General features: G+C 45.4%; 1 protein-coding gene across 1 annotated transcript in view; it reads right to left on the bottom strand.

The window, feature by feature from the left end:
- Positions 1–24,403, bottom strand: part of laptm4b (lysosomal protein transmembrane 4 beta) — a 28,964-nt gene extending 4,561 nt beyond the window's left edge. The window contains exons 1-6 of the mRNA XM_055634317.1: positions 23,988–24,403; positions 16,264–16,375; positions 5,777–5,850; positions 3,570–3,692; positions 2,182–2,280; positions 147–239 (exon numbers count right to left, since the gene is read on the bottom strand). Coding sequence (XP_055490292.1) covers positions 147–239; positions 2,182–2,280; positions 3,570–3,692; positions 5,777–5,850; positions 16,264–16,375; positions 23,988–24,083 — 597 coding nt within the window. The 5' untranslated portion in view covers positions 24,084–24,403. The remainder of the gene's footprint in view (positions 1–146; positions 240–2,181; positions 2,281–3,569; positions 3,693–5,776; positions 5,851–16,263; positions 16,376–23,987) is intronic.
- Between the last annotated feature and the right edge of the window lie 3,425 nt (positions 24,404–27,828).

Genomic DNA, 27,828 nt, shown 5'->3' with positions numbered 1-27,828 from the left:
CACCGTGCCGGAAAACTGTATTTCATTCTTTCACCACCTTAACTCGGTAGGGATCGCTCTGGGTAAACTTCACATGCAGGAGGCAAATTGGATGGAACAAGATGCAAGGACATTAAAGACATTTAGGGCACGCACTCCTCGCTTACCGTGGTGTCATTAGCCACATAGACCAAAACGTCAGCAGTATGCCTGGCATTGATGTACCTGTAGCAGTTCCAGACACAACCAATGAGATACGCCTGGAAAACAAAGGAGATTGTTGCTTCCTTTTGCATTTCAATCCCACTACATCACATAACTTTGTGTTTAGTTTTGTTTTGTTTATTGCAACGTGTACCAAGGTACAGCAAAAAACTTTTTACTGCATGCTATCCAGTCATCTGAAAGACTATACATGATTACGTTTAGTGCAAGATAAAGTCCAGCAAAGTCACCCTTGATTAGTTCGAGTGTCAGGGGTGATGGGGCGAAGGCAGGAGAATAGGGTTGAGCGGGAAAGATAAATCAGCCTCGATTGAATGGCGGAGTGGACTTGATGGGCCGAATGGCCTAATTCCTTCCGTTCCTAGAACTTATAAAGTCCGATTGAATATAGTCCGCAGGTTTCCAATGAGGTAGATAGTAGCTCAGGATGTCAACGTTTTGGCTCAAGACCATGCATGAGGAATTCTTGCATCGGATCTCGCCTGCTGAGAACACACAAGTTCAGGGATAATCCAACCCTTGCCAGTAACAATACCACACCATGAATTGTGCCGATTCACACTAATTTAATGTCTGTTTAATCCATTTGGATATAAATTTACCTTGGCACCATCTGACGTATACATATACAGAGAAATATTTTCATATCCGAACAGGATTTCTGCTTTCTGTGGGCAATTTAAGTCTGAAGGTTATTTAACGGGAGGAAGAAGTTGTAGCATAAAGTACACAGAAACGTGTTGTTTGATCTCACGCACCCACACGCCTGCTCCATTTCCATTGGAACTTAACTTAAGTAAGTGTGAGGCAGTGCATTTTAGTAGGTCAAACCAGGGCAGGACTTACTCAGTGGGACCTTGAAGATGTCGTAGAGCAGAGGGACCTTGGGCTAGAGGTGCCCAGTACCTTGAAAGTTGCGACAAAGGTGAAGAAGTTCATAAGGAGCGGGATTAGGCCATTCGGCCCATCGAGTCTACTCTGCCATTCAATCATGCCTGATCTATCTTTCCCTCTTTATCCCATTCTCCTGCCTTCTCCCCATGACTCCTGGCATTCGTACTAATCAAGAATCTACCCATCTCCACCGTAAAAATATCCATTATCTTGCCTTCCACAGCCGACTGTGTCAATGAATTCCACAGATTCCCCGCCCTCTGACTAAAGAAATTCCTCCTCACCTCCTTTATAAAGGTACGTCCTTTTATTCAGTGGCTGTGCCCTCTGGTCGTAGACTCCCACTAGTGGAAACATCCTCTCCACATCCACTCTATTCAGGCCTTTCACTACTCGATAAGATTCAATGAGGTCACCCCTCATCCTTCTAATCTTCAGCGAGTACAGGCCCAGTGCTGTTAAATGCTCCTTAATGGTCAACCTCGGGAATCATTCATGTAAACCTCCTCTGGACCCTCTCCAATGCCAGCACATCTTTCCTCAGATCCTTTTAGAAGGATGAGGGGGCTCCTCATTGAAACTTACTGAATAGTGAAAGGCCTGGATTGACTACATATGGAGAGGACATTTCCACTAGTGGGAGAGTCTAGAACCAGAGGGCACTGCCTAAGACTGAAAGAACATACCTTTAAAAAGGAGATGAGGAGGAATTTCTTCAGTGAGTGGGTGGTGAATCTGTGGAATTCATTGCCACAGATGGCTGTGGAGAATTGACAAATTCTTGATTAGTAAAGGGTGTCAGGGATTATGGGGAGAAGGCAGGAGAATTGGATTGAGAGGGAAAGATAGATCAACCATGATTGAATGGCAGAGTAGACTTGGTGGGCCGAATGGCCTAATTCTGCTCCTATTACTTATGAACTTATATGGGGCCCAAAAGTGCTCACGGTATTCCAAATGTAGTCTGACCAGCACCTTATAAAGCCTCCTTTAAGGAAAGGTCTTGTTGAGGAGAGCTGGTGGATTACAGGATGAGGGGCTAACTCACTGGGCAAGGCTGAGCTTGATTGGACCAACACTTACCTTAAAGGCCAGAATAGCACTGATGAAGAACATGACGATGAACAGCAGGCAAGTTGGGTTCATTGAGGTGATGTCCTCTTTGTAGGGGATGTTGTCTGGCTATAGGGGCAGAACATGGGAGACAGGTTAAACCTGGAGCTTCTTTCGTTTGCTCTCTCTATTGTTTCATGAGTTTAGAAACATAGAAACATAGAAAATAGGTGCAGGAGTAGGCCATTCGGCCCTTCGAGCCTGCACCGCCATTCAATATGATCATGGCTGATCATCCAACTCAGTATCCCGTACCTGCCTTCTCTCTATATCCCCTGATACCTTTAGCCACAAGGGCCACATCTAACTCCCTCTTAAATATAGCCAATGAACTGGCCTCAACTACCTTCTGTGGCAGAGAGTTCCCGAGATTCACCACTCTCTGTGTGAAAAATGTGTTTTCTCATCTCGGTCCTAAAAGATTTCCCCCTTATCCTTAAACTGTGACCCCTTGTTCTGGACTTCCCCAACATCGGGAACAATCCTCCTGCATCTAGCCTGTCCAACCCCTTAAGAATTTTGTAAGTTTCTATAAGATTCCCCCCTCAATCTTCTAAATTCTAACGAGTACAAACCGAGTCTATCCAGTCTTTCTTAATATGAAAGTCCTGACATCCCAGGAATTTGATTTGTTTGTACTTATCTATGGTATTATCTCAGCGGGTCAGATAGCGTCCTTGGAGAAAAAGAATAGGTGACATTTTGGGTCGAGACTGTGTCTACCTTCAGTTTAAACCAGTATCTGCAGTTCATTCCTATTATGGTATTATCTGATCTGTTTAGATATTATGCAAAACAAAATGTTTAATTTCACATGACAATAATAATTCTAATCCTAAACCTAAAATTGGAATATTTAATGTTTATACTATTGGCTTGTAAGCTATTCATGCAGAATACATTGTCACGTACACCAACGTATAGTGAAAAGCTTAGAAACAAAGAACTGCAGATGCTGGTTTATGCCAAAGATAGACACAAAGTGCTGGAGTAACTCAGCGAGCCAGGTAGCATCTCCAGAGAAAAACGATGGCGAATGTTTCAGGTCAATGTTTCTGACTGAAAATAGGTCTGATTTGTGGCTGGCCCTGAGTGGTCCTGGTCTTTTCTCACCTTAATCTCTTCACCCCTCCTCACCAGCCCCCCCCCCCCCCCCCCCCCCCCCCCCCCCCCCCCCCCACTTACCACCACCCTCTTCTCTAGATTTGTTCCTCCTCCCACAATCAGCCTGAAGAAGAGTCCTGCCCCGAACTGTCAGGTATCCATGTGCTCCAGAAATGCTGCCTGACCCGCTGAGTTACTCCAGCACTTTGCGTTCTAAGGAAGTTGTTGAGTAGTATCTATCACTCCTTCCGTACCAGTTGTCGTAGGTAGTCCTGGATGGAGCTTGGGTAGACAACCACACTGATTGCCACGAGAGCATTGAGGGTGAAGTCAAAGATCTGGTAGCAGAAGAAGGGAACTATCCACGCACTCCGTTGCTGCAAATCAAGAAGGAATGAAGATGTGAGTCCCACTAGTGGGCTCAGAGAGCCAAAGAGCCAGCTTCAAGTAGTACAACTCTACGATTGTGAAACTAGGGCGTTTCTCCCTACCAACACCATCAATGGCTTATAAGATTTAACACGTAACCACCAAGGAAGAACGGGTTCAATGTTTTAAATTACATTACATCCAAGGTGGTCATAAAAGGTTGGCACAGTGGCACAGCGGTAGAGTTGCTGCCTCACAGCGCCAGAGACCCGGGTTCAACCCTGACTATAGGTGCTGTCTGTACAGATTTAGTACATTCTCCCAGTGACAACGTGTACTCAGTGGGCCGAAGGGCCTGTTTCCGCGCTGTATCTCTAAAACTAAAACTAAATTTAAAGTCTAAACGCAACCTAGTCTAAAGAGTTTTGAGCTGAAGCAGCCATTAAGTTCTCTGCTCTTTACATCTGAGATAGGTAGTTGAGTAGTTAACTGCGGCACAGTGGCACAGCTGGTAGAGTTGCTGCCTCACAGCGCCGGAGACCCGGGTTCAATCCTGACATCTGCTGCAATCTGTGTGGAATTTTCACATATTTCTCCAGATGCTCCGGTTCCCTCTGGTTTCATCCCACATAAAGACGTGCAGGACTGTGGGTTAATTGGCCCCTGTAAATTGTCCTTATTGTGTGAGATGGAACTTGTGTATGAGCGATGGATGGTCAGTGTGGACTCGGTGGGCTGAAGGGGCTGTTTCCACGCTACCTCTCTAAACTATACTATTCATTCAGTTCAAAATCAGACAGACAGTCCTAAAGGGAGCAGGTGCACAGAAACAAATGGCCCCATTTACAATTCCCTGAACATCAAATAACTTTGAACTGTAAAACTACCACATTTTAAAACTTTCATCAAACTAAACACAGATCATTACATTCCTAAGAAACCCGCGGTTTAGCAAACTGTGTTATAAAAACTATTCTGTCAATGGGGAAGAGGGGCTTATCCATTTTTTTATGGCTAAAGGTTAATTAAAAGTGCTAAAGGCTCTATGTTACATGTGTCAATAGAAGCAATTACTTCAAGCTCATAAGTTATAGGACTAGAATTAGGCCATTCAGCCAATCAAGTCTATTCTGCCGTTCAATCATGGCGGGTCTATCTTTCACTCTCACCCGCATTCTCCTGCCTTCTCCCCATAACCTTTGATGCCCTAACTAATCACAAAATCGGCCAATCTCTACTTTAAAAATACCCTTTGACTTGGCCTCCACAGACGTCTGTGGTAATGAATTCTGCAGATTCACCACCCACTGACTGAAGAAATTCCTCCTCATCTCCTTTCTATTGGTACGTTCTTTTATTCTAATAGCCCTGTCCCACGGTACGAGTTCATTCCAAGAGCTCTCCCGAGTTTAAAAAAAATCAAACTCGTGGTGAGCACGGAAAATGAACGTATTGTGTACGTCGGAGCTCAGGGACGTCTCTTAACGGCTCGTAACGCTAATGGCAGGTACTTGGGAAAACTCGCTAACGGCAGGTAAGCACGGGAAAACTTGTGAAGATTTTTCAACATGTTGAAAAATGTCCACAAGAGCCCCGTGTACCGACGAGTGGCCATTACCATAAATCTCCGAGTTTGAATCGGGGCAAATTCGGGAGAGCTCTTGGAATGAACTTGTACCATGGAACAGGGCTTTAAGGCTGTGCTCTGATCTTAGATACTCCCACTAGTGGAAACTTGTCAATTTCAATGGCCACCCATGCTGAAACTGACAGACTCTGTCCTTAAGAGACAATGGAGTCTGATTACTGCGGGAAGGTTACATGGACATTTTTTTTTCCCTACGGCAGCTTTTTTCTGCTTGGGCAATTTCCAACTCTTGAAATGATTTTCTAGTTCCTGAACAAAAAGGTGTTGCAATCTATTAGAACTGCATACTAGAAATAGTAATCCCTAATTTATTGATTGCATCATATGCAATTTGGGTTATGGAAATATTAGTTAGCATGGCAAAATGCTAAATTCTTAAATGAAATTATAGAATTTCCTCAGCTGAACAAAAGCCACCAAGATGTCTGTGTTGTTTATCTGTACCTTGTATGCACCATATGTAGCCATGCCACAGATTGTAATCATAAGCAGGGAAATTGCAGTCGCTATGCAGATACCTGCAAGAGAGATACAGGAGTCATAGCAGGATAAATCACACATTAGAGTCATAGAACCATAGACTTTAGACTTTGAAGATACAGTGTGGAGACAGGCCCTTCGCCCCACTGAGACCACGCTGACCAGTGATCATCACATACACTAGCACTATCCTACATACTAGGGACAATTTACAATTTACAGAAGCCAATTAACCTTTGGAGTATGGGAGGGAACTGGAGCACCCGGAGAAAACCTACGTGGTCATAGGGAGAACGTGTAAACCACGCAGGCAGCACCTGTAGTCAGAATCAAACCCGGGTCTCTGGCGCCATGAGGAACAGGCCCTTCAGCCCAGCTTGCCCATGCTAACCAAAGTGCCCCAAAGTGCAATTAATGCATTTCGTTGTCTCTGTACTGTACACTGACAATGACAATTAAAATTGAATCTGAATCTGAATCTGAACCCATCTACACCTGCATTATTTACCCAATCTACACCTTTATTTCTTGATGACCAGACCAGCATGCAAACCAGCTTCTCTTCCATCAGGCAAGAGATACAGAGGTTTGTTAACGCACACCTCCAGTTTCAGGAACAGTTTCTTCCCAGCTGCCATCAGGCAACGGAACCATCCTCTCACCAGGTAGAGGGTGGTGCTACCATATACCATCTATCTCATTGGAGACCTTTGAACTATCTTTAATCGGACTTTATCGGACTTCAATGTGATATCATGCAATGATTGTTGTACCTGCATCCTTTAGCTGTGCATCGTGAATGGCTTCATTGATTGTGTTCATGTATGCTCTTTCACTGGATAGCGTGCAAACCCAAATGTTTCACTGTGACAATAATAAACTAAACTAAAGTTTGTAAACTGCAACAGGGTTGTAATTGTTAAGTTTATACACTGACAAACTGCAAGAAAATTATAGAAGTGAAATGACTTAAGAGGCATTTTTCGATTGATCGAAAGATACAGCATGGAAACAGGACCTTCGGCCCACCGTCCATGCCGAATAATAAACTCCAAGATAGAAGATCGATCCAATGTCAGAATGATACTCGAGTCTCTGGTGCTGTGAGTCAGCAGCGCTACGGGCTGCACCACTGTGCCGCCTTCATCTTTAGAGGAATATCTACCCTGGACCCACTTAAATCCTTTAAATTGGTTCCAAGATTTATTTATCTCTAAGTAAGCACTTTCCATCTACTGTTGCTAAATCTGACATAAATGATCCCAATTTTAACTCTTTGGTCCTATTTTATTGTTGTTATAGAGTCATAGTCATACAGCATGGGGATAGGCTCTTCGGCCCAACTTGCCCACACTGGCCAACATGCCCAATCTATACTAGTCCCACCTGCCTATGTTTGGCCCCATGCCCCACTAAACCTGTCCAAATGTTTCTAGAACCTCGATGCCCTGCCTCAACCCCCCCCCCCCCCCCAGCAGCTCATTCCATACACCTACCACCCTTTGTGTGAAAAAGTTACTCCTCAGATTCCTATTAAATCTTTCCCCACTGGTTCACCTTGAACCCAGGTCTAGCTGCTCTCCCCTTTTCTGTCGGCCACCATTTAGATAATAGTCTGCTTTCCTGTTTTTGCCACCAAAATGGATAACCTCACATTTATCCATATTATACTGCATCTGCCAAACATTTGCCCACTCACCTAGCCTATCCAAGTCGCAGTCTCCTAGCATCCTCCTCACAGCTTTTTTTCCAAGATTTACCCTACAGATCAATGTAAATAGTTGGGGTCCCACATCACTAGTGTTAAAAGGACCCGTCATCTTTTCCACCTGACATATATAATTGTCCCAATTCCGAACCTTTGGTCCTGTTTTATGGTTGATTTTATTTACAGCCATGTCCAATCTAAATACTTGCCACCACCACCACCAATATGCTTCCCATTGATCTTCCTTGACTAGCTTTATCCCCTAAAACTAAACCCAGTACTGACCCACCCCATGTCCCCAACCCATCATGCTTTGTCCAACCTAAAAATATCCCCCTGAATGGAATTGAGAAGTTCTGTGTCATTTGTACCTTTCACACTGCTATTGGAAGATCAGTCCGAAGATCCTGTCCCTAAGTGTCGTCTGTCTATTCCCTCCACAGATGCTATCTGACCCGCTAAGTTCCTCCATCACTTTATGCTTTGCTCAAGATTGCAGCATCTGCAGTTCCTTATGTCTGAAGATAGGCACAAAAAGCTGGGGTAAATCAACGGGTCAGGCAGTGTCCCTGCAGAAAAGGCATGTGACGGTTTGGGTTGAGACCCTTCTTCAGACTGAGAGTTAGGGAAAAGGGAAACAAGAGACATAGACAGTGATACAGAGAGATGCAGAACAAATGAATAAAAGATATGCAAAAAGCAACAATTATCAAGGAAAGGTGGAGCCCACAATGGTCCAATGCTGGGTGTGGGGCAGGTAATAACGAGTTATTCCGACAGTGGAACTCAACCCTTGTATCTCCGTTATTGGTACAATATTGGTTTATTATTATCATGTGTACCAAGATGCAATGCAAAGCTTTTGTTTGTGTGCTATCCAGTCAAATCATACTCTCCAGGAGTACAATTGCACCCAAGGGCCTGATTCCACACTGTATGACTCCATGACTATAAAACAATCCATGTTTATCCAACCTCTCCTTAGAGTAATACCCTGTAATCCAGATAGAATACCAGCAGGCCCCATCAGAGGTGGGGCAACAAGTGCCATTTGGTGTGGGCCTCATGCCTGTCTGCTTCAAAGGGATCTTGATATGGGGGGCTAAAATTGAGGGGCCTCTGCTTGATCTTGGTTTGGGGGCCTCTAACATTTTAATTGGCCTGGGCCTCAGTTCATCTATGAGAGGGCCTGAATACCAGTAAACCTCTTCCGCATTTTCTCCAAAGCTTCGACATCCTTCCTGTAATGGGGCCACCAGAACTGCACGGAACACCTCGTGGTCTGAAGAAGGATTTCGGCCTGAAACGTTGCCAATTTCCTTCAGAGTCTGAAGAAGGGTTTTGGCCCGAAACGTTGCCTATTTCCTTCGCTCCATAAATGCTGCTGCACCCGCTGAATTTCTCCAGCATTTTTGTGTACCTTCGATTTTCCAGCATCTGCAGTTCCTTCTTAAACACCTTGTGTTAAATAACTAAACTAATAACGAATAATAAATAATAAACTAAACTAAGGCTAATCTTTGTTGTACTCCCCCCCATGGCATATACTGAAGAAGGGTCCCGATCTGAACATCACTTATCCATGTTCCCCAGAGATTGTGCCTGACCTACTGAGTTACTCCAGCACTTTGTCTCCGTTTGCAAGTTTATCCTGTCGCAGTTAATTGCAGTAACATGTCTTCTAATAAGCACAGAGAGATGTGTAGGAAGGAACTGCAGGTGCTGGGTTATAACAAAGATAGACACAAAATGCTGGAGTAACTCAGTGAGTCAGGCAACATCTCTGGAGAAATAGGGTGGGTTAATTTTTGGGGCGGGACCCATCAAAGACAGCTCCCATCCTGCGTTTGGACTGTTCGACCTGCTGCCCTCTGGAAGGCGCTATAGGTGCATCAAATCCAGGACAAATAGACTCAGGAATAGTTGTTTTCCGAAAATTATAACTACTCTTAATTCAAATTCACACATGCACTGACTTACACAGCCCAACACCCGGACTTCCATCTGTATTTATGTATATAGCGCCGCAGAATTGTGCACCTATCCCCCACCCTTCTCCCTTCTGTTTTTGTTTTCTGTTTTCTGTTTCTTGTTTTTTGTACTAAATTATATGTATGCACTGAGTACGAGCAGCTTTTAATTTCATTGTACATGTATAGTGACAATAAATGGCATATCATATCATATCATACTTCAGACTGAAAGTCGAGAGGAGAAGGGGGACTAGAGGTAGGAACAGGCCAGAAGAAATCAGGGCAGCAACAGGTGAGCAAGGAACGGTGGAGACCATAATGGCCATTGTTGGCTGGGGAAGAGGTGGCAATGTGGGGATACAAGGACACAAACAGTGGAACTGGTAGGGCGGCTAAAGAAAACTGAAGAAGAGTTCCGACCCGAATCATCACCAATTTGTTTTTCTCCAAAGATGCTGCCTGACCTGCTGAGTTACTCCAGCACTTTGTGTCTATTTTAGGATGACTAGGGTGGGGGAAGGGGGGAAGCAGACCTATCAGGTATCTAAAGGGCAGAATTGTCATTAATTCATCACTCGTTATAAGATTCTGTAATACAATGAAATATTTATATGAATAGTAAACTTGATCTCATATCCTTTGTGCTGGGACAAAGAGTTTCTTTTGAAGCTAGACAATAGGAAACTGAATTGGATTGTCTGCAAAAGACATTGATTGTTTTATTTTCTTTATCTTTAGTACGACCTGGTTTGTCCCTCACAGCTTAACTTTAACTGTTCGAGAAGGAACTGCAGATGCTGGAAGATCGAAGGTACACAAAAATGCTGGAGAAACTCAGTGGGTGCAGCAGCATCTATAGAGCAAAGGAAATAGGTGACGTTTCGGGCCGAAACGTCACCTATTTCCTTCGCTCCATAGATGCTGCTGCACCCGCTGAGTTTCTCCAGCATTTTTGTGTACCTTTGCTTAACTTTAACTGGCAGGTTTGTACTTATCCTGGATCTACTTGACACCCATTCAGGAACGTAAGAACACAAGGAAATAGCAGGAGTAGGCCACTCGGCCCCTCAAGCCTGTCCTACTATTCAACATGATCATGGCACGGTGGTGTAGCGGTAGAGTTGCTGCCTTACGGCGCCAGAGACCTGGGTTCGACCCCGACTAAAGGTGCTGTCTGTACGGAGTTTGTACGTTCTCGCAGTGACCTGCATGGGTTTTCTCCGGGATCACCAGTTTCTTCCCTCTTCCCACGCCCAAAGACGTGCAGATTCGTAGGTTAATTGGCTTCTGTAAAATTGTGAAAACTGTCCCTAGTGTGTAGGATAGTGCTAGTGTAGGGAGCAATCGCAGGTCAGTGAGGACTGGGTGGGTCAAGGGGCCTGTTTCCATGCTGTATCTCTATAGTCTAAAGGCTGATCTGTCTCAGGAGTTATAGAACAGTACTGCACTGGAACAGGCCCTTTGGCCCACAATGTCCGTGCCAAACATGATGCCAAGTTATACTAATCTCCTCTGACATACCCCTCCATTCCCGGCATATCCATGCACGTATCCAAAATTCTCTTAAATGCCACTTTCGTATCTGACTCCACCACCATCCGTGGTGGTGTGTTCCAAGCCTCCACCACCCTCTAGATAAAACAAACTGCCCCCGACATCTCTTTTAAACTCTTCCCTCTCACCTTAAAGAAATGTCATCTAGTCTTTAACATCTCCACCAGGGAAAAAGCTTCTGACTGTCTAGCATATCCATGCCTCTCAGAATTTAATAAACCTCTATCAAATCTCCCCTCAAACTCTGATGCTCCAGGGTGTAATCGCAATGTTTAAAAGACATTTGGAATGTGGGAGGGCAGTTACGGTGGCGCAGCGGTAGAGTTGCTGCCTTACAGCAAATATGGGCGCTGTCTGTACGGAGTTTCTACGTTCTCCTCGTGACCTGCGTAGGTTTTCTCCGAGATCTTCGGTTTCCTCCCACATTCCAAAGACGTACAGGTTTGTAGGTTAATTGGCTTGGTAAATGTAAAAATTGTCCCTAGTGTGTGTAGAATAGTGTTAATGTGGGGAACGCTGGTCGGCGCAGACCCGGTGGACTGAAGGGCCTGTTTCCGTGCTGTATCTCCAAACCAAACTAAACTAAACATTTGGACCGATCCATGAATAGAGCATTAACTTGCCTTGTAAATCTTATTTAAACTTTCCCCTCTGACCTTAAAGCTATGCCCTAAAGTCTTTGACTTTCCACCCTGGAATTTTCCATCCTGGGAAAAAGTTCTGACAGCCTATTTCTCACATAATTTTATAAACTTCTAGCAGGTCTCTCCTCAAACTCTGACGCTCTCCTGAGAAAAACAATCCAAGTGTGTTCAACCTCTCCTTTGTGCTCATTCTGCTCAATAGTGAAAGGCTTGGATAGGGTGGATGTAGAGAGGATGTTTCCATTAGTGGGAGAGTCTAGGACTAGAAGTCAAAGTCTCAGAATTAAAGGACGTTCTTTTAGGAAGGAGATGAGGAGAAATTTCTTTAGTCAGAGGGTGGTGAATCTGTGGAATTATTTGAAACAGATGGGTGTGAAGGCCAAGTCAGTGGATATTTATGGCAGAGATAGATAGATTCTTGATTAGTACAGGTGTCAGAGGTTATGGGGAGAAGGCAGGAGAATGGGGTTAGGAGGGAGATAGATCAGCCATGATTGAATGGTGGAGTAGACTTGATGGGCCAAATGACCTAATTCTACTATTCTTTATGACCTTATGATACCCTCTAATGCAGGCAGCATCCTGGTAAACCTCCTCTGCTCCCTCTCCAAAGTTAACTCAACCTTCCTGTAATGGGGTGATCAGATTGCAAGCAATACTGCAAACGAGGCTTAACCAAAAATGGTTCATTCCTACTATCAGGAAGCAGGTACAGGGGTGTGAAAACCAGGTTCAAGGCAAACTTCTTCCCATCAAACATCAGGCTCTTGAACTCCACGCAACTCCTGTTTCTTGAGTTAGATGAGATACGATGGGGATACTGAATTTAATAAGGACTAAAAATGTCATGATTGTCATGTCAAAAATGTCAAGCTTTTCCCTTTGAGAATAGGGAAGATTCAAACAAGAGGACATGACTTCAGAATTAAGGGACAGAAGTTTAGGGGTAATATGAGGGGGAACTTCTTTACGCAGAGAGTGGTGGCGGTGTGGAATGAGCTCCCAGTGGAAGTGGTGGAGGCAGGTTCATTAGTATCATTTAAAAATAAATTGGATAGGCATATGGATGAGAAGGGAATGGAGGGTTATGGTACGAATGCAGGCAGGTGGGACTAAGGGGAAAAAATTTGTTCGGCATGGACTTGTAGGGCCGAGATGGCCTGTTTCCGTGCTGTAATTGTTATATGGTTATATGGTTATTGGCTTTCAGAAGTGATAATCTAATTTTAACAGCATAATTTTGATGTTTCCACACTTTGGCAGTGCTGTATTTGGTTGTCTCAGTGTGATGTGGACTCAGTCACCTAATGATCCCTGTTGATGCCGCCACATTTGAGCAAACTCATTCTCGCTCATCTAGGTGGAGTCACCAGATGGCAGTGTAGCACAGCTTGAGCCCCAGCCCGTCTCAGACCCAAGGTACACAAAAATGCTCGAGAAACTCAGCGGGTGCAGCAGCATCTATGGAGCGAAGGAAATAGGTAACGTTTCGGGCCGAAACCCTTCTTCAGACTGATAGGGGGTGGCGGGGAGAAGGAAGAAAAAAGGAGGAGGAGGAGCCCGAGAGCTGGGGAGGAGGAGCCCGAGGGCTGAGGAAGGGGAGGAGACAGCAAGGGCTAACAAAATTGGGAGAATTCAATGTTCATGCCCGCAGGATGCAGACTCCCCAGGCGGAATATGAGGTGCTGTTCCTCCAATTTCCGGTGTTGCTCACTCTGGCAATGGAGGAGACCCAGGGCAGAGAGGTCGGACTGGGAATGGGAGGGAGAGTTGAAGTGCTGAGCCACCGGGAGGTCAGGTAGGTATTCAACACCATCTCAGACCCAGTTCAGTTTATTTTATTGTCACATGCCCGCACAGGAACGGGCCCTTTGGTCCACAATGTCCGTGCCAAACATGATGCCAAGATAAACTAATCTCCTCTGCCTGCAGTGATCCATATCTCTCCATTCCCTGCATAGAGTTTAGTTTAGTTTAGTTTATTGTCACGGGTACCGAGGTACAGTGAAAAGCTTTTGTTGCATGCTAACCAGTCAGCAAAAAGACAATACATGATTACAATCGAGCCATCCACAGTGTACAGTATCCATGTGCCTATCTAAAACCTTGTATATGCCATTAATGTATCTGCCTCCACCACCACCCCTGGCAGCGCGTTCCAAGCACCCACTACCCCTGTGTAAAGAAACTTGCCCCACAGACCTCCTTTAAACTTTCCCGCTCCCACCTCCCACGCTATAGATGTTGACATTTCCACCCTGGGGAAAAGGTTCTGAATATCAACCCTATCTATGACTCTCACACTTATATAAACGTCTGCAAGGGTTTCCCCCGTTTGCTACGGTTTCTTCCACATCCCAAAGACGTGCGGATTTGTAGGTTAATTGGCTTCTGTAAATTGTTCCTAGTTTGTAGGGAGTGGATGAGAAAGTGCGATAACATAGAACTGGTGTGAACATGTGATCGATGTTTGGCGCTGGCTCGCTGTTTCCAGGCTCCACCTACAAAACTCTAAAACTCAAAAGGATAGAAACATAGAAATTAGGTGCAGGAGTAGGCCATTCGGCCCTTCGAGCCTGCACCGCCATTCAATATGATCATGGCTGATCATCCAACTCAGTATCCCGTACCTGCCTTCTCTCCATACCCTCTGATCCCCTTAGCCACAAGGGCCACATCTAACTCCCTCTTAAATATAGCCAATGAACTGGCCTTGACTACCCTCTGTGGCAGAGAGTTCCAGAGATTCACCACTCTCTGTGTGAAAAAAAGTTCTTCTCATCTCGGTTTTAAAGGATTTCCCCCTTATCCTTAAGCTGTGACCCCTTGTCCTGGACTTCCCCAACATCGGGAGCAATCTTCCTGCATCGAGCCTGTCCAACCCCTTAAGAATGTTGTAAGTTTCTATAAGATCCCCTCTCAATCTCCTAAATTCTAGAGAGTATAAACCAAGTCTATCCAGTCTTTCTTCATAAGACAGTCCTGACATCCCAGGAATCAGTCTGGTGAACCTTCTCTGCTGCGCTCCCTCTATGGCAATAATTAATGTCCTTCCTCAGATTTGGAGACCAAAACTGTACGCAATACTCCAGGTGTGGTCTCACCAAGACCCTGTACAACTGCAGTAGAACCTCCCTGCTCCTATACTCAAATCCTTTTGCTATGAATGCTAACATACCATTCGCTTTCTTCACTGCCTGCTGCACCTGCATGCCTACTTTCAATGACTGGTGTACCATGACACCCAGGTCTCGCTGCATCTCCCCTTTTCCTAGTCGGCCACCATTTAGATAATAGTCTGCTTTCCTGTTTTTGCCACCAAAATGGATAACCTCACATTTATCCACATGATACTGCAGGAAGGAAAGGAAAGAAAGAAAAATAGGGAGGGTAAGGAAGAAAATCAAAGGTCATGAACGTATGGACCTCACAGAATCATACGGCACGGAAACAGGCCCTTTGGTCCAATTCATCCATGCTGACCAAGATGCCCCATCTCTGCTATTCCCACCTGCCTGCATTTGGCCCATATCCCTCTAAGCCTATACTATCCATGTACCTGTCAAAACTTTGTGATAGTACCTGCCTCAACTACCTCCTCTGGCAGTTCATTGCATACAATGTTACCCCTTATGTTCCTATTAAAAATCTTTCCCCCCCTCACAAACCTATGTAAAAGGTTTCATAGCAAAAGGATTTGAGTATAGGAGCAGGGAGGTTCTACTGCAGTTGTACAGGGTCTTGGTGAGACCACACCTGGAGTATTGCGTACAGTTTTGGTCTCCTAATCTGAGGAATGATATTCTTGTCATAGAGGGAGTACAGAGAAGGTTCACCAGACTGATTCCTGGGATGTCAGGACTTTCATATGAAGAAAGACTGGATAGACTCGGCTTGTACTCGCTAGAATTTAGAAGATTGAGGGGGGATCTTATAGAAACTTACAAAATTCTTAACGGGTTGGACAGGCTAGATGCAGGAAGATTGTTCCCGATTTTGGGGAAGTCCAGAACAAGGGGTCACAGTTTAAGGATAAGGGGGAATTATTTTAGGACCGAGATGAGAAACACATTTTGCACACAGTGGTGGAATTCTCTGCCACACAAGGTAGTTGAGGCCAGTTCATTGGCTATATTTAAGAGGGAGTTAGATGTGGCCCTTGTGGCTATAGGGATCAGGGGGTATGGAGAGAAGGAAGGTACGGGATACTGAATTGGATGATCAGCCATGATCATATTGAATGGCGGTGCAGGCTCGAAGTGCCGAATGGCCTACTCCTGCACCTATTTTCTATGTTTCTATGTCCTCTGGTTTTTGATTCCCCTATTCAGGGTAAAAGACCGTCTATTCACCCTATCAATTCCCTTCATGATTTTGTACAACTCTATTGGATCACCCCCTCATCCCCCTGCTCTCCAAGGAATAGAGTCCCAGCCTGGCCAACCTCTCCCTATAGCTCAGGCACTTGAGTTCTGGCAACATCCTCATTAATCTTCAATGTGTTCTGTCTGGTTTAAAGGCATGCTTGCTGTCGCAGTGATTCACCGGCGATGTTTATGTTGACGGACTTACTGGTATCATCGGTGAAGTCACAGTCAGTGCCAAACTCAGCGTGGGCCAACTTGTAATGGTCAGGGTCGCCGAGAGCAGACAGTAGAATCAGCAGCACCACGCCGTTGATTAACTAACGGGAGAGAAAGTCAAAGCATTAACCACTCACTTTGAAAGCTGATTTGTTTTGTTTTTTAGTTTAAGGGTTGGACTTGGCATCGGTTGGGTTGGGCTCAGATATTGTAGGCTGAAGAGCCTGTTCCTGTGCTGTAGTGTTCTATGACAGACGTTAGAGATACAGCGTGGAAACAGGCCCTTCCAATCTAGCCCGCCAAGTTCGCACTGACCAGCGATCCCTGCACACTATCCTACACACACTTTGGGCCCACCTGGAGGAACAGCACCTCATATTCCACTTGGCTGGTTTACAACCCAACAGTATGAATAATTGAATTCTTCTATTTTAGTTCACCTCTAACCTAACCCACACCGCATGTTTTCTCATTCACATCACCCCACCCATCCTGGTTTTTCGCCCATTTCTCCCCTCTACACCCACACTGCCCCCCGCCCCGTTGCAGACCTATTATCTCTGGCCTTTGTTCCAACCATCTATCTGCCTGTCAAGCCTGCAAGCCGGTGTCGGCCTATTGCCTGGTCACAGCCTCTCCACTTTTCCAGCTTCCCCACTCCCACAATCAGTCTGAAGTAAGGTCCTGACCCGAAACGTCACTTATCCATGTTCTCCAGAGATGCTGCCTAACCGGCTGAGTAGCTCCAGCAATTTGTGTCTTTTCTAAAGGTCCATGTGGAATTGTGTTTCTAAGGACGGTTCTACCCTTACGAATTCAGGACTTGGATTCAATGAAAATACAACAGTCTACCCCTTTGTTTATTATGTATCAGCTTCAGGGATCATTGAAAATTTAATGATGTGACTGCTTCAGTTACAATGATGACGATCCCATGTGACTTGCATTGCCATGATATACATTACCACTTACTCATTTCAGGCAAAATTAACTTGTCTTTGCTAAAGTACTAGACAACTACCTTGATCACTGAAGAATTCTCTTGTACAGGTACTTGAAACGGTTTTATGTAATGGAAAGCAGGTGATCAAATTCCCGTTCCTCTCCATTCCAATACAACCCTGGATCACGTTGCAGCTCAGTTGACGTTTAATGACCCGTCAATTAAACTGGAGTGAACTGCGTGGTGTAAAGGCCTTGGATGAGCGACGAGGTTTGTGCCCCGTCCATCTTTGTGTCCCGTGGGAGCCTCCCGCAGCTGACCTCGAGGGTGCGATGGGCCAGATCCCGGTTCCCACTCCTTTCCCATCCGCCTTACTCCTCGCCGGTTGTGTCCGTCGTCGCCGACTCCATCCTCCTGGTTCCCTCGCTCCTCACTGACTCCATCATCCCACTTTCTGGTCTTCGGGAGATGGGGGGTGGGGGGGGCGGCTTGACGGTTCCTAGATAGATAGAATGTGCTCCATTCTTCTGTACTCTATGCCACTCTATACGGGTCAACTGGGCAAGGGGATGGCAGATGCAGTTTAATTCAGACTAAGTGCAAACTGGTACATTGTCAGGTGAGAGGGGTCAGATTTTAAAACGAACAAAGGGGCAACCTTTTCACACAGAGATTGGTGACTATGTGGAATGAACAGCCAGAAACTGCTGTAAAGTTGAGTACAACTATGATGTTTAGGCAGGTCATACGGGCGATGATCGATTGGGGACTTTGGAGATTTGGACTATTTCTGTACACTTTGCTAATCGGGGTTTGTGCTCAGGTATGGCGATACTGTACTGGACTGTGTGAAATGAAAATAATTTCACTGTGCGTTTGTTTTTGTGACATTGAAGAACCATTGAACCATTGGGCTGTTGTCCATCATTTACTGGGGACCCAGAGAAATAAAATAAAGCAACTGGCGTGGGGAAGTGGAAGGTGAGGTGAAAAATGATGGCAATGTTAGGTATCGCTATCTGCAGCCAGTCAAGCAGGTAACACACGAGAGGGGAAAGAGTGCATAGAACATAGAACTGTACAGCGTGGGAACAGGCCCTTTGGCCCGCACTGTCTGTGCCGGGCATGAAGTCAAGTTAATCTCCTCTGCCTGCAGGTGATCAGAGAGTTGTAGATGTAGCCCAGTCCATCGCACAGATCAGACTCCCCACCATCGACTCCATCTACACCATGCTGCCTCAGAAAAGCAGCAAACATAATCAAAGGGTGGGTCAGTGGTGCAGCTGTAAAATTGCCCCTGATGTGTAGGGAGCGGGTGTGAAAGTGGGATAACATAGAACCAGTGTTTAAAATCAACGTTTGCTCAAGAATACCCTGGACATTTTTAATCTAAAATCGATTCTGAATCCCAGCACAGTATTTGTGGCACTTCAATTAAATAAACATGCAATAACAAATTATTTGAGTAATAGACTCATGAAGCTACAGGAATTTCGGTATGAGTGTGTGGTTGTTAAGTTTCCAGCCTGGTTTCCAAAGTCCCGAGTCACAACTTCAAATCCCACCAAGGAATTAGATAATAAATGCACCTTTTTTCTTCTAAATAGTTTGATGATTGTCATAAAAAATCCATCTAATTCGCTAATATCCTCCGAGGAATAAAATCTACTTTCTTCGAATGTAAGAATCAAGGTCACTTTGCAGCTTTATAAAACTTTGGTTAGTTTGCATTCAGTGTATTGCGTGCAGTTCTGGTCGCCCCTAAGACCTCCCTGGTGGAATAAAACTGGGTGGAAAAAAAGGTCTTACCTTCCACTACCTGCAACTTCCGGCAACCACCTGCAACCTCCGGCAACCACCTGCAACCTCCAGCAACCACCTTCAATTAGCATCGCAACCGGCTTCAACTAAAAAATTACCGATTTTTAAAACGGCAACCTATTTTTAGTCGCGGCCGGTTTTGAGTTTTTTGAAATAATCGCCGGAACATAGAAGAAGCAGAAACCACTTTCGACCATTAGGGAGACTGACAAAAACCTCCGGGAACCACACGGAAACCTTGGGTGGGGCGCAAAGTCTCCAGAGGTTTCCGTTCATGTTTCCTAAGTGGGACAGAGGCAAAAGTGTGTCAAAGGTTAAGGGGGATAAGGCAGGAGAATGGGGTAGAGAAGGAAAGGTAGATCAGCCATGATTGAATGGCGGAGTAGACTCGATGCGCCGAGTGGCCTAATTCTGCTCCTATGTATCATGGTTTAAGGCACAAGAGGCTGCAATTACTGGAACCTGAGCTCAAGATAAAGTGCAGGAGGAACTCAGCAGATCAGGCAGCATCTGTAGAGGGAATGGAAAGACGATGTGTTGGGTCTGATTGGAGTAGATGTTATGGGGTGGTAAAGAAAGCTTTTGGTGTGCTGGCCTTTATAAATCAGAGCATTGAGTATAGAAGTTGGGATGTAATGTTAAAATTGTACAAGGCATTGGTGAGGCCATGTCTGGCGTATGGTGTACAATTTTGGTCGCCAAATTATAGGAAAGATATCAACAAAATAGAGAGAGTACAGAGGAGATTTACTAGAATGTTGCCTGGGTTTCAGCAACTAAGTTACAGAGAAAGGTTGAACAAGTTAGGCCTTTATTCTTTGGAGCGCAGAAGGTTAAGGGGGGACTTGATAGAGGTCTTTAAAATGATGAGAGGGATAGACAGAGTTGACGTGGATAAGCTTTTTCCATTGAGAGTAGGGATGATTCAAACAAGAGGACATGATTTGAGAATTAAGGGACAGAAGTTTAGGGGTAACATGAGGGGGAACTTCTTTACTCAGAGAGTGGTGGCGGTGTGGAATGAGCTTCCAGTGGAAGTGGTGGAGGCAGGTTCGATTTAAAAATAAATTGGATAGGCATATGGATGGGAAAGGAAAGGAGGGTTATGGTCTGAGTGCAGGTAGATGGGACTAAGGGAGAATAAGTGTTCAGCACGGACTAGAAGGGACAAGATGGCCAGTTTCCGTGCTGTAATTGTTATATGGTTATATGGGCAGTAGGGACTGTAGAAGCTGGATGTGCTTGGACAGTAAGTTGCCAAGACCACCTGTTTTACTGAGGAAGGTAGGGTGCGATTTAGCTGTTGGGTTCAGATCTTTCAATTTTAGATTTTTTTTAACGATGCAGGGTGGAAACAGGCCCTTCGGCCCACCGAGTCCACGCTGACCAGTGATCACCTGTGCACTAATTCTATCCTACAGTCCAGGGACAATTTCCAAATGGTACAAACTCATAGGGACAGTGAAAACAGAGTCTACTAGAACTTTCAAACAAGGAATTGGATCGGCACTGAAGAGGCAACCATACTGGGGCAGTGGGGACAGAAGCAAAAGAATGGGATTGCTCCTCTTGTAGCCAGCATAGTCAAGGAGACAGAGTGGTAAAGAACGCATATGGTATGCTTGCCTTCATCGGTTGAGGCATTGTGTACAAGAATCAGGAACTCATGATGCAGAGGGTCGTGGACACAGCGCAGACCATCACGTAAACCAACCTCTCTTCCATTGACTCCATCTACACTTCACGCTGCCTCGGCAAGGCCACCAGCACAATCAAGGAGCAGCCTCACACTCCCTCTTCCCCCCTCTCCCATCAAGCAAGAGGTACAGAAGTGTGAAAACGTACACCTCCAGATTCTTTCTTCCCAGCTGTTATCGGGAAACTGAATCGTCTCATCAACAACTAGAGAGCGGTCCTAAACTACCATCTACCTCATTGGAGACCTTTGAACTATTGTTAATCGGACTTTACTGATCTTGCACTAAACATTATATCCTTTACCTGTACACTGTGGATGGCTCGATTGTAATCATGTATAGTCTGACCGGATAGCAAGGCAATAAAAAAGCTTTTCACTGCACCGTGGTACACGTGACAATTATAAACGAAAGTAAACTTGATGCAGCTTTGGAATAGTCTTTGGTTAGGCTACATTTGGAGTATTGCATGCAGTTCGTTGGCCCCATTACAGAAAGGATGTGGAGGCCTTGGAGAGGGTGCAGACGAGGTTTACCAGGATGCTGTCTGGATGAGCGGGTACTAGCTATAAGGAGAGGTTGGGCAGACTTGGATTGTTTTCCTGGAAGACCAGGGCTGGCACAGTAGCGTCACAATGTCTTACAACGCCAGAGACCCGGGTTCGATCCAGACCACAGGTGCTATCTGTACAGAGTTTGTACATTCTCCTGTGACCCCGTGGGTTTTTACCATATGCTCCTGTTTGTAGGTTTGTGCCTTGTGTATATTGCCCCTAAGCATGTAGGATAGAACTACTGTATGTTTGATCGCTGGTCGGCCGGCGCGGACTCTGTAGGGGAAAGGGCCTATTTCCACGCTGTATCTCTAACCTAAACTAAACTGTTAGTGGAGGAAGATAAGATGGTTTGATTTGATTACCACTGAACCTAAACTGTACTGTTCAATGTTCTACGTTGTAAAGGGCTGAAGTGTTTCCCCCTTTTTTTCCATACAACAATTCCAGGATTCTAATTTATAATTCCATCACAAAATGGGTTATACACCAGCAGGAAAAATCTGCAGCAAAATAGAGCAAAGCTGGAAATAGATTGGCTCAAAATAGTTCCCAGACACCATGGAAAATTAAACTCCACTATTTTTAACATGCGTCTCCTCGATCTTGTTTAAACAATGGAGAGTTGCTTAGGAATGCAGACAATGATCCTCTGAGCCCACAGATAGTTGATGAAATTATTCTCTCTCTGGGTTTAGTCCCAAGAATTTGATGATTGCATCTTTTTGTGCTCAGGTGTGCTAATCCAAATGATTGCAGTCCTCTGCAGGATATTCTTAGCAAACGGCTTACAAAGAGCCTGCCGCCTAATGTATTAACTTAATTACGCTCACAATGCAAAGCTGCCTGAAGGTTATACAGCCTCAGACATAACCTCCCAAGGCCAGGTGTACAGTACATGGGCTTAGCCTATCAACACTTCACGCTATAGACATACAGCGCGGAAACAAGACCTCCCACCGAGTCCGCACCGACCAGCGATAACCCCGTATACCAGCACTATCCCACACACCAGGGACAATTTACAATCTTTACCAGTCAATTAACCTACAAACCTGTACGTTTTTTTGAGTGTGGGAGGAAACCAGAGCACCTGGAGAAAACCCACATGGTCACAGGGTGAACGTTCAAACTCTGTACAGACAGCACCTGAGGTCATGATCAAACCTGGGTCTCTGGCGATGTGAGGCAGCAACTACCGCTGTGCTACTGTGCCACCCTTTAGGAGCAGAATGAGGCCATTCGGCCCATCGTATCTGCTCTGCCATTCGATCATGTTTGAACTATTTCTCCCTCTCAACCCCATTGTCCTGCATTCTCCCCATAAGTCTATGACACCCTTTTTGTTTGTCAATCTCTGCCTTAAAACTATCAATTGACTTGGCTTCCTCAGCCATCTGTGGCAATGAATTGCTCAGATTCATCACCCTCTGGCTAAAGAAATTCTTCCTCATCTCCATTCTAAAGGTACATCCTTTTATTCTGTGGCTGTGCCCTTTGGTCCTAGATGCTCCCACTAGTGGAAGCATCCTCTCCACATTCACTCCATCTCAGTCACCTCTTCTCATCTCCTCATTGTCCTACTCCTCACTCCCTGTCTCATTCCCTCACTTGCTCCCTCTCCTCTCATGTTTCCTCTCTTCCTTGCTTTACCCCTTCCTTCTCGCACTCCATCCACTCTACTTCCTTCTGCCCTCCCCCTTCCCCCCCCTCCTACACTCTCTCCCTTCCCCCCCTCCCCCCCCTCATCTCCCTCACTCCTAGTCATACAGCATGGGAACAGGCCCTTCGGCCCAACTTGCCCACGCCGATCAACATGTCCCACCTACACTTGTCCCACCTGCCTGTGTTTGGTCCATATTGCCCATTGGCCTCTCACTCCCTAAGTCTCCACCCTCATCCTGTTCCATTTCTCCCTTCCCACTTCCTCCTTCCTTCCCCAACTCTCCCCATCTTTGTCAACAGGCCCTTTGTCCCAACTTGCCCCCGCCATCTACATTAGCCCCACCTGTCCATGTTTGGCCTATATCGCTCTAAACCTGTGCTATCCATGTATCTGTCCAAATGTATTTTAAATGTTGTTATTGTACCTACCTTAACTACCTCCTCTGGCAGCTTGTTCCATACACCCATCACCCTCTGCGTGAAAAAGCTGCCCCTTACGTTCCTATTAAATATTTCCATTCTCAACTTAAATTGGTTCTTGAAACCCCTGCTCCCTCCCCCATTCTCCCCGTACTCATTACTCTGCCCTACACTCACTCCCTTCTTCCCTGATCCATTCCATCCCATTCTCCCCTCCCTTGATCCTCTCCCCTGCCCCCTCTCGCTCCCTCCCTTTTTCCTCTCCCTGGTCCCTCTCCCTGTCCCCTCTCTCCCTCCCTCCTCTCTCCCCCCCACCTCTCCCTTCCCCTGTCCCTCTCCCCTGCCCTCCATCCCTTCTCTCTCCCTCACTTCCCCCCCCTCTCTCTCCCCTACCCTTTTCCCTTCCTCCTCCCTCCCCTCTTTCCACTGGCCTCTCTCCCCCTCCTCTCCCCTCCTTCACCCCTCCCCCCCCCATCCTCCCTCCCCACTTCCTTCCTCCTGCCTCTCCCCTACCCCTTCTCCCTCCCCCTCTTCCCTCCCCTCTCCCCCACCCACTGCCCTTTGTCCCTCCACCACCCCCTCCTCTCCCCCCTTGCTCAGGCATCCCACTCACCATGTACCAGACCCCCAAGATGATGGTGCCAGTGCGGACATGGCAGCAACAGCAGCTGCTGGAGTAGCAACGATCCAGGGGTGCAAACGTCCTCATGGCCCCAACAAACAAAAATTGAGCCAGCCACGAAAAAAAAGGAAATTAAAAAAAATATCTGCTCTGTTGCAGAGAGCAGAGAGTGAAATGCCTCCGTCTCTCTCCCCCTCTCTCTGTCCCTCTCACTGTACCATTATCCTATCACTGATCCTCTTCTCTGGCTCTCTCCCCGTCACTCAATGCAGCCCACGTTGCTCGCTGGCTGATGGGGAGCGGGGGAGGAGATGCAGCTTTTAACCCCCTCCTCACCGGTGCCTTGTGACTCCTGCTTCTCGTTTTCACCCAACAAACAGCTAACAATGGCCTGTTACATATCTTTCATTCATTGGTCACTCTACCCCTTCCTTCTCGCACTCCATCCACTCTACAAACCAGTACAAACAGGACAAACAGGACGGTCTGCACCTGGGCTGGAATGGAACCAATGTCCTTGGGGGGGTGTTTGCTAGTGCTGTCGGGGAGGATTTAAACTAATGTGACAGGGGGATGGGTACAAGAGCAGAGAGGCAGGGGGGTGTAAAATGAGGGTAGAAGCAATAGGAGAAAGGTGAAAAGTAAAAGTGGCAGGCAGACAAAACCAGGGCAAAAATCAAAAAGGGCCACTTTTCAACATAATTGTATAAGGGGTAAGACCGTTGTAAAGACAAGCCTGAAGGCAAGGAGTATTCGTAATAAAGTGGATGAGTTGAACGTGCAGATAGCCATTAGTGATTATGATATAGTTGGGATCACGGAGACATGGCTCCAGGGTGACCAAGGCTGGGAGCTGAACATCCAGGGATATTCAATATTCAGGAGGGATAGAGAGAAAGGAAAAGGAGATGGGGTAGCGTTACTGGTTAGAGAGGAGATTAACGCAATGGAAAGGAAGGACATTAGTTTGGAGGATGTGGAATCGGTATGGGTAGAGCTGCGAAACACTAAGGGGCAGAAAACGCTGGTGGGTGTGGTGTGCAGGCCACCTAACAGTAGTAGTGAAGTTGGAGATGGTATCAAACAGGAAATTAGAAATGCGTGCGACAAAGGCAAAACAGTTATAATGGGTGACTTCATTCTACAAATAGATTGGGTGAATCAAATTGGCAGGGGTGCTGAGGAAAAGGATTTCTTGGAATGTATGCGGGATAGTTATCTAAATCAACATGTAGAGGAACCAACGAGAGAGCAGGCTATTTTAGACTGGGTATTGAGTAATGAGGAAGGGTTAGTTAGCAGTCTTGTTGTACGTGCCCCCTTGGGCAAGAGTGACCATAATATGGTTGAGTTCTTCATTAGGATGGAGAGTGAGATTGTTAATTCAGAAACAATGGTTCTGAACTTAAAGAAAGGTAACTTTGAGGGTATGAGACATGAATTGGCCAAGATTGACTGGCAATTAATTCTAAAAGGGTTCACGGTGGATATGCAATGGAAGACATTTAAAGACTGAATGGATGAACTACAAAAATTGTTCATCCCAGTTTGGCAAAAGAATAAATTAGGGAAGGTAGTGCATCCGTGGATAACAAGGGAAATCAGGGATAGTATCAAAGTGAAGGATGATGCGTACAAATTAGCCAGAAAAAGCAGCATACCAGAGGACTGGGAGAAATTCAGAGACCAGCAGAGGAGGACAAAGGGCTTAATTAGGAAAGGAAAAATAGATTATGAAAGAAAACTGGCAGGGAACATAAAAACTGACTGCAAACGTTTTTATAGATATGTGAAAAGAAAGAGATTAGTTAAAACAAATGTAGGTCCCTTGCAGTCAGAAACAGGTGAGTTGATCATGGGGAACAAGGATATGGCGGACCAATTGAATAACTACTTTGGTTCCGTTTTCATTAAGGAAGACATAAATAATCTGCCGGAAATAGCAGGGGACCGCGGGTCAAAGGAGTTGGGATGTAATGTTAAAATTGTACAAGGCATTGGTGAGGCCAATTCTGGAGTATGGTGTACAATTTTGGTCGCCTAATTATAGGAAGGATGTCAACAAAATAGAGAGAGTACAGAGGAGATTTACTAGAATGTTGCCTGGGTTTCAGCAACTAAGTTACAGAGAAAGGTTGAACAAGTTAGGGCTTTATTCTTTGGAGCGCAGAAGGTTAAGGGGGGACTTGATAGAGGTTTTTAAAAATGATGAGAGGGATAGACAGAGTTGACGTGGAAAAGCTTTTCCCACTGAGAGTAGGGAAGATTCAAACAAGGGGACATGACTTGAGAATTAAGGGACTGAAGTTTAGGGGTAACATGAGGGGGAACTTCTTTACTCAGAGAGTGGTAGCTGTGTGGAATGAGCTTCCAGTGAAGGTGGTGGAGGCAGGTTCGTTTTTATCATTTAAAAATAAATTGGATAGTTATATGGATGGGAAGGGAATGGAGGGTTATGGTCTGAGCGCAGGTATATGGGACTAGGGGAGATTATGTGTTCGGCACGGACTAGAAGGGTCGAGATGGCCTGTTTCCGTGCTGTAATTGTTATATGGTTATATGGTTATATAGTTGGAGGAATTGAGTGAAATCCAGGTTAGTTGGGAAGTGGTGTTGGGTAAATTGAATGGATTAAAGGCCGATAAATCCCCAGGACCAGATAGGCTGCATCCCAGAATACTTAAGGAAGTAGATCCAGAAATAGTGGATGCATTAGTAATAATCTTTCAAAACTCTTTAGATTCTGGAGTAGTTCCTGAGGATTGGCGGGTAGCAAACGTAACCCCACTTTTGTAAGCATTGTAAGAAAGGTGGATGAACTTAGAGCCTGGATTGACACCTGGAAGTATGATGTTGTGGCGATCAGTGAAACATGGTTGCATGAGGGCTGTGATTGGAAACTAAATATTCCAGGATTTCGTTGCTTCAGGTGTGATAGAATTGGAGGGGCAAGAGGTAGAGGTGTTGCATTGCTTATCAGGGAAGATATTACAGCAGTGCTTTGGCAGGATAGATTAGGGGGCTCGTCTAGGGAGGCTATTTGGGTGGAACTGAGAAATGGGAAAGGGGTAGCAACACTTATAGGGGTGTATTATAGACCGCCAAATGGGGAGCGAGAATTGGAAGAGCAAATATGTAAGGAGATTGCAGATATTAGTAGTAAGCACAAGGTGGTGATTGTGGGAGATTTCAATTTTCCACACATAGACTGGGAAACACATTCTGTAAATGGGCTGGATGGGTTGGAGTTTGTAAAATGTGTGCAGGATAGTTTTTTGCAGCAATACATAGAAGTTCCTACTAGAGAAGGGGTGGTGCTGGACCTCCTGTTAGGAAATGAGACGGGTCAGGTGGCGGAGGTATGCGTTGGGGAACAGTTCGGGACCAGTGATCACAATACCATTAGTTTCAATATAATTATGGAGAGGGTCAGAACTGGACCTAGGGTTGAGATTTTTGATTGGAGAAAGGCTAACTTTGAGGAGATGCGAAAGGATTTAAAAGGAGTAAATTGGGACAGTTTGTTTTATGGGAAAGATGTGGAAGAGAAATGGAGTACATTTAAAGGTGAAATTTTAAGAGGACAGAATCTTTATGTCCCTGTTCGGTTGAAAGGAAATAGTAAAAATTGGAAAGAGCCATGGTTTTCAAGGGAAATTGGACACTTGGTTCGGAAAAAGAGGGAGATCTACAATAATTATAGGCAGCATGAAGTAAATGAAGTGCCTGAGGAGTATAAAGAATGTAAAAAGAATCTTAAGAAAGAAATTAGAAAAGCTAAAAGAAGATATTAGGTTGCTTTGGCAAGTAAGGTGAAAGTAAATCCAAAGGG

This window comes from Leucoraja erinacea, chromosome 4, assembly GCF_028641065.1.
Source record: "Leucoraja erinacea ecotype New England chromosome 4, Leri_hhj_1, whole genome shotgun sequence".
Lineage (NCBI taxonomy): Eukaryota > Metazoa > Chordata > Chondrichthyes > Rajiformes > Rajidae > Leucoraja > Leucoraja erinaceus.
The sequence above is the reverse complement of the archived record's forward strand: the minus strand, read 5'-3'. Positions and strand labels throughout refer to the sequence as shown.